This window comes from Hypanus sabinus, chromosome 5 (assembly GCF_030144855.1).
Source record: "Hypanus sabinus isolate sHypSab1 chromosome 5, sHypSab1.hap1, whole genome shotgun sequence".
NCBI classification, from domain to species: domain Eukaryota; kingdom Metazoa; phylum Chordata; class Chondrichthyes; order Myliobatiformes; family Dasyatidae; genus Hypanus; species Hypanus sabinus.
Genome location: NC_082710.1, coordinates 184,322,757 through 184,332,908, shown reverse-complemented (window position 1 = coordinate 184,332,908; position 10,152 = coordinate 184,322,757). Strand labels below are relative to the sequence as shown.

At 53.3% G+C, this 10,152-nt stretch overlaps 1 protein-coding gene across 1 annotated transcript in view; it reads left to right on the top strand.

The window, feature by feature from the left end:
* The first annotated feature begins 344 nt into the window (after positions 1–344).
* slc44a4 (solute carrier family 44 member 4) overlaps positions 345–10,152 on the top strand; it is a 156,872-nt gene continuing 147,064 nt past the window's right edge. Inside the window, exon 1 of the mRNA XM_059971111.1 lies at positions 345–500. Within this exon, the coding sequence (XP_059827094.1) occupies positions 455–500 (46 nt within the window). The 5' untranslated portion in view covers positions 345–454. The remainder of the gene's footprint in view (positions 501–10,152) is intronic.

The window sequence follows — 10,152 nt, the reverse complement described above, 5'->3', positions numbered from 1 at the left end:
TTGCTCTGCACTCAAATTGTTTTGTTTTCAAATTGCCTGCTTTCTTGTAAAATTGTATGTATTTTTTGTTTAATATATGTCTTCCTTCTGAATGCAAATGTGTGCCTGTGAAGCCACTGCGGGTAAGTTGTTAGTGCAGCCGGGCATAATCAATGTCTGGGTGATATGGAGAATGGGCTGACCTTGATTTATTTATCACATGGAGGCTGGGATCAGCAGGTAAAGGGCGGGGCCAACAGGTAATAGGTGAGGTCAACAAGGAGGAAATCATGATTCAGTGACGTGGGCCAGCAGGTGCAGGCGGGGCCAGACCAGATTCATTAATCGCGGGGGGCGTGGCCAGCCCTGGCTCACCTGACAGGGGGCGTGGCGAGCCGGAGCCGAGGGGAACAGGTGTGGTGACGCAGCGCGGCTTCCACAGGCGAGGGTCAGCGACAGCGACGGCAGCCCCGAGATGGGCAAGAAGAAGAAAGCGGAAGGGAAGGAGTCGGAGCCCTATGGTAAGGGGGCAGCGGAGGAGGAGGGAATGGAGGTAGGGGTTGGGTATGTCTCACTCTGTACTGGGTATGCGGCAGCGAGGTGTTTGTGGTTCAGATTGGAGTGTCAACAACAAACTCGCCCCAGGGACTATCGAAGAGATTAGTGGTGTCCTCTCAAGCGTCTTCATTTGACCAGTCCATTCTCCGCCCCCCATACAATCCCCGGCCCTTTCCCCCTACTGTTGCCTTCCACCACCACAAGATCCCCTCACTCTCTCCCTACGATCACCTTCGCCCACCACCCACCATTCCCCCCTACGATCCAGCCTCTCCACCTCTCCCCCTTACAATTCCCCACTCCGCCTACGATCTCCCTCTCTCCCCCGACGTTCCCATTCACCCTGCTACGACCCCCTTCAATCCCCTCTCCGCACTGTATTCTCTCAATCCACCCTCTTCCTCCCCTACTCCTCCCTCCCCTCCTCCACCCTTCCCCATCCCCTCCCCCCGCCCCACACCCTCCCCTCCACATCTCTCCTCCTCCTCTTACCCCTTCCCCACTTTCCCCTTCTTCCCCCTTCCTCCCCTGTCCCGCGGTCGGCCGACCTTAGGGCGGAAGAGTTGTGATCGGGCCCGAATGGTGTCCCAGTGCTTACACCTTGATCCTGAACCGAGAAGCTCGCCATGGTTCTGTGATGAAACTTTTCTCCACATAGAAATCTGATAAAAGTTCGGACCGCCAGTAACTGACAAATGTTAATGTTTACCCGGGGCCTCAGATTGAGGGTCGTTTTGGACGGGCGCCGACACAGAGGGATGTTATCAACTTGTTGGTTCGGGTTGCAGTGTGTCTGCGCGGCTGGTTCCATTCTGCCGGCTGTGGAGAGGGACAGAATCGGTCAGGTTTAATATCACCGACCTAGGCCGTGAAACGTGTTCTGCGGCGGCAACGGCACACAGTAGAGACTGTAAATCCCCTCAGACCAGGGTTGACACAGCCGGCGGAGGTAGTGGGGGTAAGCTCCCAGAGGAGCAATACTGATGAACCGTTCGTGGGTTCATTCAGAAATCTGATGGTAGAGAGGAAAGAACGGTTCCTGAAACGTTCAGTGTGTGCCTACCCGCACCTGTACCTCCTCCCTGATGGTAGCAACAAGAAGAGGGCATGTCCAGGGTGACGGGGGTCTTTAATGATGGATGCTGCTTTTTCCTGCTTACGTCTGTGAGCGGGTTTCAAATGGAACTTGCGGCTGAATCCTGAAGTGAGGTGGAGCCTTGCGGGAGGGGAGCCTGCGTGGGAAATTTAACATCCACAGCAGCGGTGCGGGTGTGTGCGGAGGTGTCCCCAGGATGGCTGAGACGAAGGCCGCATAGGTTCCCGCCGGGCCAGTCAGGAGGTTGGGGCGTGAGCGGCGGAATCCAGAGAGCCAGAGGTCTCGACCAGGAAGTGTGCGCTGTTTGTGTCCCACAATGGAGATCGATCCCACAATGGAGACCGATCCTGTCCAGACCATTCTCGTGTGGATCTCCCATCCTACAGCAGATATTGTTCAGATATAGACTTCCTGTCCCACAGTGGAGTTCATTTCTGTGTGAACATCCTGTCTCACAGTGGAGATCGCTCCCATGTAGACCCCCACATCCCACATCAGAGATCCTTCCATGTACACCCCCACAGCACAGATCGTTCTCTTGTGGACCTCCCAACCCACAATGGAGATTATTCCCATGTAGACCTCCGCATCCCACGGCGGAGATTGTTCTCATGTAGACCTCCCATCTCACAATGGAGATTGTTCTCGTGTAGACCTCTCATCCCACAATAGAGATTGTTCTCGTGTAGACCTCCCATCTCACAATAGAGATTGTTCTCGTGTAGACCTCTCATCCCACAATAGAGATTGTTCTCGTGTAGACCTCCCATCTCACAATGGAGATTGTTCTCGTGTAGACCTCCCATCTCACAATGGAGATTGTTCTCGTGTAGACCTCCCATCTCACAATGGAGATTGTTCTCGTGTAGACCTCCCATCTCACAATGGAGATTGTTCTCGTGTAGGCCTCCCATCTCACAATGGAGATTGTTCTCGTGTAGACCTCCCATCCCACAATGGAGATTGTTCTCATGTAGACCTCCCATCCCACAGTAGAGATTGTTCTCGTGTAGACCTCTCATCCCACAATGGAGACAGTTCCTGTGTAGACCTCCCATCCCACAGTGGATTTTGTTTTTGAGTAGAATCCAAAAATCCCATGCAGAGGTAGTTCTTGTGTAGACCTCTCATCCCATAGTCCTGACGAAGGGTCTCAGCCCGAAACATCGACAGTGCTTCTCCCTATAGATGCTGCCTGGCCTGCTGTGTTCCACCAGCATTTGTGTGTGTTGCTTGAATTTCCAGCATCTGCAGATTTCCTCGTGTATCCCATAGTAGAGATGATTTTCATGTAGTTCTCCCATCTATTATTATGTCATCAGTGAACTTGGATATCTTGCTCTCTGTTTCCTCCTACCATTTATGAGTACAGATGGTAAATAATTGACCACCTTGGGTCAGTGAACTAGTTGTATCTTTCCAATCTAACAAAATTGCCAATGGGTATATTACTGCCACTGATACAGTGAAACACTGTTTTGCTTGCCACCCCTACGGATCATTTCATCGTGACAGTACATTGAGGTGTGTATGTGTATGACTCCTGGTGGAGTCGTCGGGGTGCCGTCATGACAAGCTTTTAGCACCAATCTTCTTGGTGATTGATCATCGTACGGCATGTCTTGGGCATCTGAAACCTGGCGGAGCCCGTCCCTCTCCAGGACATCGAGGTAGTACAAGGGAAACAATAGCAGAGTGCAGGATAAAGTGTTACCGTTCCAGGCAAACAGTAAGTGCAAGGTCATTTCAAGGTGGACTGTGAGGTCAAGGGTCCATTTTATTGTTCAGTCGTCTTATACCAGTGGAGGAAAAGCTGTCTTTGAGCCTGGTGCTTGTTCTGACTTGCGTTTTGTTGTGATATCCTGTCCAAACTTGGATATTGTGCACAGTGAGGCTCTTTGGCACACAGTGTTGTTCCAGATCTTTAACCTATTCCAAAACCAACCCAGCCCTTCCCTCCCACATGGCCCTTCATTTTTCTATTATACATGCACCAATCTTACATATCCCAAATATAACCACCTCCCCGGTTGCATACTAGATCATAAGAAATAGGAGCTGGAGTGAGCCATCTGGCCCATCAAGCCTGCCCCACCACCGTGACATCTCCCCTACACTTCCCTGCAATTGCCTTAAAATTATACCCCCTTGTATTAATCATTTCCACCCTGGGGGATAAAGCCTTTTAGCTGTCCACTAGATCTCTACCTCTTATCATCTTAAACATCTGTCTCAAGTCAGCGCACTCCTGTATGATGTCTTGAGCACTAGACCTTCTGATAATCCAAGTGCACCACGTGCAGGTTCCTGTCCATCAAGTCCCTGGTCCTCAACCTGGTGGGCCTGGGTCCTGTAACTTTGAAGAGAGAAGCTGAGCGTGGTGTCCAAAATGTTGACAAACTTCTATACACTCACTTCACACTTACGACTGTGTGGCTCAGCACAGCGCCAAAGCCGTATCTAAGTTTGCTGATGACGCAACAGTCATAGGCTGAATGAAAGGCAGCGTCGAATCAGCATTTCGGAGAGTGAGAATCTGGCTGAGGAGTGTCACAACAATCTCTCCCTCAACTTCAGCATGACAAAGGAGCTGATTATTGACCTCAACAGGAAACGGGAAGTTCACGAGCCAGTCCTCATTCGGGGATGTGTCGGCAGCATTAAATTCCTTAGTGCTATCATTTCAGAGGGTCAGGCAATTACAATTGCTCGGTGTGAGTGCAATTACAAAGAAAGCATGGCAGCGGCTCTTTTTCCTTAAGTTTGAGGAGATCCGGCATAACATGCAAAGCTTCTATAGATGTGTGGTGGAGAGTATACTCACTGGCTGCATCACGGCCTGATAAGGAAACACCGAATGCCTTGAATGGAAACTCCCACAAACAGTAATGGATACGGCCCAGTCCATCACAGGTAGAGCCCTCCCCCCGACACTGAGACCATCTACATGGAAACTCCCATAAACAGTAATGGATACGGCCCAGTCCATCACAGGTAGAGCCCCCCCCCCCAACACTGAGACCATCTACATGGAAACTCCCACAAACAGTAATGGATACGGCCCAGTCCATCACAGGTAGAGCCCCCCCCCCCAACACTGAGACCATCTACATGGAAACTCCCACAAACAGTAATGGATACGGCCCAGTCCATCACAGGTAGAGACCCCCCCCCCCATACTGAGACCATCTACATGGAAACTCCCACAAACAGTAATGGATACGGCCCAGTCCATCACAGGTAGAGCCCCCCCCCCCACACTGAGACCATCTACATGGAAACTCCCACAAACAGTAATGGATACGGCCCAGTCCATCACAGGTAGAGCCCCCCCCCCCCCACACTGAGACCATCTACATGGAAACTCCCACAAACAGTAATGGATACGGCCCAGTCCATCACAGGTAGAGCCCCCCCCCCCCCCCCGACACTGAGACCATCTACATGGAAACTCCCACAAACAGTAATGGATACGGCTCAGTCCATCACAGGTAGAGCCCCCCCCCCCAACACTGAGACCACCTACATGGAAACTCCCACAAACAGTAATGGATACGGCCCAGTCCATCACAGGTAGAGACCCCCCCCCCACACTGAGACCATCTACATGGAAACTCCCACAAACAGTAATGGATACGGCCCAGTCCATCACAGGTAGAGCCCCCCCCCCCCCACACTGAGACCATCTACATGGAAACTCCCACAAACAGTAATGGATACGGCCCAGTCCATCACAGGTAGAGCCCCCCCCCCCCCCACACTGAGACCATCTACATGGAAACTCCCACAAACAGTAATGGATACGGCCCAGTCCATCACAGGTAGAGCCCCCCCCCACACTGAGACCATCTACATGGAAACTCCCACAAACAGTAATGGATACGGCCCAGTCCATCACAGGTAGAGCCCCCCCCCCCAACACTGAGACCATCTACATGGAAACTCCCACAAACAGTAACGGATACGGCCCAGTCCATCACAGGTAGAGCCCCCCCCCACACTGAGACCATCTACATGGAAACTCCCATAAACAGTAATGGATACGGCCCAGTCCATCACAGGTAGAGTCCCCCCCCCCCACCGACACTGAGACCATCTACATGGAAACTCCCACAAACAGTAATGGATACGGCCCAGTCCATCACAGGTAGAGCCCCCCCCCCCACACTGAGACCATCTACATGGAAACTCCCACAAACAGTAATGGATACGGCCCAGTCCATCACAGGTAGAGCCCCCCCCCCCACCACACTGAGACCATCTACATGGAAACTCCCACAAACAGTAATGGATACGGCCCAGTCCATCACAGGTAGAGCCCCCCACCCGACACTGAGACCATCTACATGGAAACTCCCACAAACAGTAATGGATACGGCCCAGTCCATCACAGGTAGAGCCCCCCCCCCCCCGACACTGAGACCATCTACATGGAAACTCCCACAAACAGTAATGGATACGGCCCAGTCCATCACAGGTAGAGCCCCCCCCCCCGACACTGAGACCATCTACATGGAAACTCCCACAAACAGTAATGGATACGGCCCAGTCCATCACAGGTAGAGCCCCCCCCCCCCCGACACTGAGACCATCTACATGGAAACTCCCACAAACAGTAATGGATACGGCCCAGTCCATCACAGGTAGAGCCCCCCCCCCCCACACTGAGACCATCTACATGGAAACTCCCACAAACAGTAATGGATACGGCCCAGTCCATCACAGGTAGAGCCCCCCCCCCACACTGAGACCATCTACATGGAAACTCCCACAAACAGTAACGGATACGGCCCAGTCCATCACAGGTAGAGCCCCCCCCCCCCCCAACACTGAGACCATCTACATGGAAACTCCCACAAACAGTAATGGATACGGCCCAGTCCATCACAGGTAGAGCCCCCCCCCCACACTGAGACCATCTACATGGAAACTCCCACAAACAGTAACGGATACGGCCCAGTCCATCACAGGTAGAGCCCCCCCCCCCAACACTGAGACCATCTACATGGAAACTCCCACAAACAGTAATGGATACGGCCCAGTCCATCACAGGTAGAGCCCCCCCCCCACACTGAGACCATCTACATGGAAACTCCCACAAACAGTAACGGATACGGCCCAGTCCATCACAGGTAGAGACCCCCCCCCCCCACACTGAGACCATCTACATGGAAACTCCCACAAACAGTAATGGATACGGCCCAGTCCATCACAGGTAGAGCCCCCCCCCACACTGAGACCATCTACATGGAAACTCCCACAAACAGTAATGGATACGGCCCAGTCCATCACAGGTAGAGCCCCCCCCCCCCGACACTGAGACCATCTACATGGAAACTCCCACAAACAGTAATGGATACGGCCCAGTCCATCACAGGTAGAGACCCCCCCCAACACTGAGACCATCTACATGGAAACTCCCACAAACAGTAACGGATACGGCCCAGTCCATCACAGGTAGAGCCCCCCCCCCACACTGAGACCATCTACATGGAAACTCCCACAAACAGTAACGGATACGGCCCAGTCCATCACAGGTAGAGCCCCCCCCCCCCCCCGACACTGAGACCATCTACATGGAAACTCCCACAAACAGTAATGGATACGGCCCAGTCCATCACAGGTAGAGCCCCCCCCCCACACTGAGACCACCTACACGGATTATTGTCGCAGGAAAGCAGCAATCGGCATCAGGGACCCCATACCCCAGAACATGCTCTCTTCTTGCTGCCGTCTGCAGGCAGGATGTACAGGAGCTTCAGGACTCACACCTCCAGGTTCAGGAATCATTATTGTCACTCAAGCAGCTGGCTCCTGAACCTGAGGGGGTAATCTACACTGGCTGAGCTGTGTCACCAGGTTCATGGGTTTTTATTGCGTTTCCTTGTTTGGCGGCTGCCTGCAAGAAGACGAAACTCAAGTCTGTTTAATGTATACACACTTTGATAATAAATGATGTAGTTTGAGCTGTGAGCATTTGCAGTGATCCAGCACTGCCAGTTGTTACAGGACCTTGCAGTTGACCTCACTGCAAGTCGTTGTTTAACTGAACTGCGCTTCCCCTTCTCTGGAGCTGCTACACTTTATTCTGCATTTTGTTATTGTTTTACCTTGTTCTATGGTAACGCACTGTGTGATCAGTAGGAACGATGTGCAAGGCAAGCTTTCTCTTGTTAAACGTTCATGTGCCACATTGAACCAATTCACTTGCCCCACGAGCTGATTCAGTTTCACTTACGTACTTCAAAGTACATTATTTATTATCAGTGTGCAGACTCCTTGCAGGCAGCCACAAAACAATAAAACCCGTTAACCATTCCCACAACTCCCACAGAAAGGCTGTCAAATGCCCTCTGGCAAAAAAAACCCAAAAAACTCACAGAACATGAACAACAGAGTCTCTGAAAGTAAGTCCACAAGCATAGAGCCAGCTCAGGACTGAAGCCAATCCAGGAGCCCGATGGCTGCAGGCCCCAGAGATGGAGCCAGTCCAGGAGCCCGATGGCTGCAGGCCACAGAGATGGAGCCAGTCCAGGAGCCCGATGGCTGCAGGCCACAGAGATGGAGCCAGTCCAGGAGCCCGATGGCTGCAGGCCACAGAGATGGAGCCAGTCCAGGAGCCCGATGGCTGCAGGCCACAGAGATGGAGCCAGTCCAGGAGCCCGATGGCTGCAGGCCACAGAGATGGAGCCAGTCCAGGAGCCCGATGGCTGCAGGCCCCAGAGATGGAGCCAGTCCAGGAGCCCGATGGCTGCAGGCCACAGAGATGGAGCCAGTCCAGGAGCCCGATGCTGCAGGCCACAGCGATGGAGCCAGTCCAGGAGCCCGATGGCTGCAGGCCCCAGAGATGGAGCCAGTCCAGGAGCCCGATGGCTGCAGGCCCCAGAGATGGAGCCAGTCCAGGAGCCCGATGGCTGCAGGCCACAGAGATGGAGCCAGTCCAGGAGCCCGATGGCTGCAGGCCCCAGAGATGGAGCCAGTCCAGGAGCCCGATGGCTGCAGGCCACAGAGATGGAGCCAGTCCAGGAGCCCGATGGCTGCAGGCCACAGAGATGGAGCCAGTCCAGGAGCCCGATGGCTGCAGGCCACAGAGATGGAGCCAGTCCAGGAGCCCGATGGCTGCAGGCCACAGAGATGGAGCCAGTCCAGGAGCCCGATGGCTGCAGGCCCCAGAGATGGAGCCAGTCCAGGAGCCCGATGGCTGCAGGCCACAGAGATGGAACCAGTCCAGGAGCCCGATGGCTGCAGGCCCCAGAGATGGAGCCAGTCCAGGAGCCCGATGGCTGCAGGCCACAGAGATGGAGCCAGTCCAGGAGCCCGATGGCTGCAGGCCACAGCCACAGAGCCAGTTCAGCGCAGAGGGGAGAGTAGCCAGTCCATTAGCCCGATGGCTGCAGGCCACAGCCACAGAGCCAGTTCAGCACTGAGGGGAGCCCAGAAGATTGCAGGCTGCCACTACAGTCGGTTCAGCGCTGAAGCACCTTGATCAAATGGCGGAAATAGTAAAAGATGAAGTTATGGACCGTTAACCAGAGAGGCCCTAAGCTCTTTCGGTGCTGAGGGAGCGAAGCAGGTCCAGGAGTCCGACGGCTGCGCGGCAGTAACTGCTGCTAAACCCGGTGGTGTGGGACCCAAGACGCCTTCAGTTCCTGCCCGACAGCGGTAGCAAGAAGAGAGGTTGATGGGTCAAACGCAGGTAGATGGAATAACCCCTTCACTCCTACTGGTGCATAGGGTGCGGACGGCAGCTCGTCCTGGGCTAGTCCTGTCCAGTCGCATCCAAACAGAGAGATGCCCTCCAACCTCCTGTGAGCTTCCCTGCTGCCCAGAACAACCTGATTCCCTCACTCATACCCCCCCCCCCTCCACAAACCGGCTGGGAGTATGGAAAACCTGGAAAGCCCATAACACCAGTCTCAAGGACAGCCTTTGTCTCACTGTTATCAGACTCCTAATTGGATCACTTGTATGATAAGATGCACTCTTGTCCTTTATCTTTTACCAGCACAGCTCGCTGTTAATTTGTTCCGCATTGTTGTAGACGTACCTCGTTCCTCCTCAATACACTGTATCTTGAAGTGTAAAAAAAATCTTGAAATCACTGTGCACTGAAAAACTTCTCCCAGAGAGTTGTGGAGGTGTGGAATGCACTGCCTCGGAAGACGGTGGAGGCCAATTCTCTGGATGCTTTCAAGAAGGAGCTAGATAGATAACTGATGGATAGGGGAATCAAGGGATATGGGGACAAGGCAGGGACTGGGTATTGATAGTGAATGATCAGCCATGATCTCAAGGGGCCGAATGGTCTACTTCTGCACCTATTGTCTATCTGAACAAACAGTATGCAAAACGAGCTTTTCACAGTATCTAATAAACCAATTCCTATCCCGGTGTTCAGGGGAGGGATTTTGCAACCCTAGTCCTGCCTGGCTCTGACCTGACTACAGGCCTTTGGCAAAGTGCACATGATGCTGCTAAGCAAGACAGGAGGCCATGGTATGGAAAAGATACTAGCATGG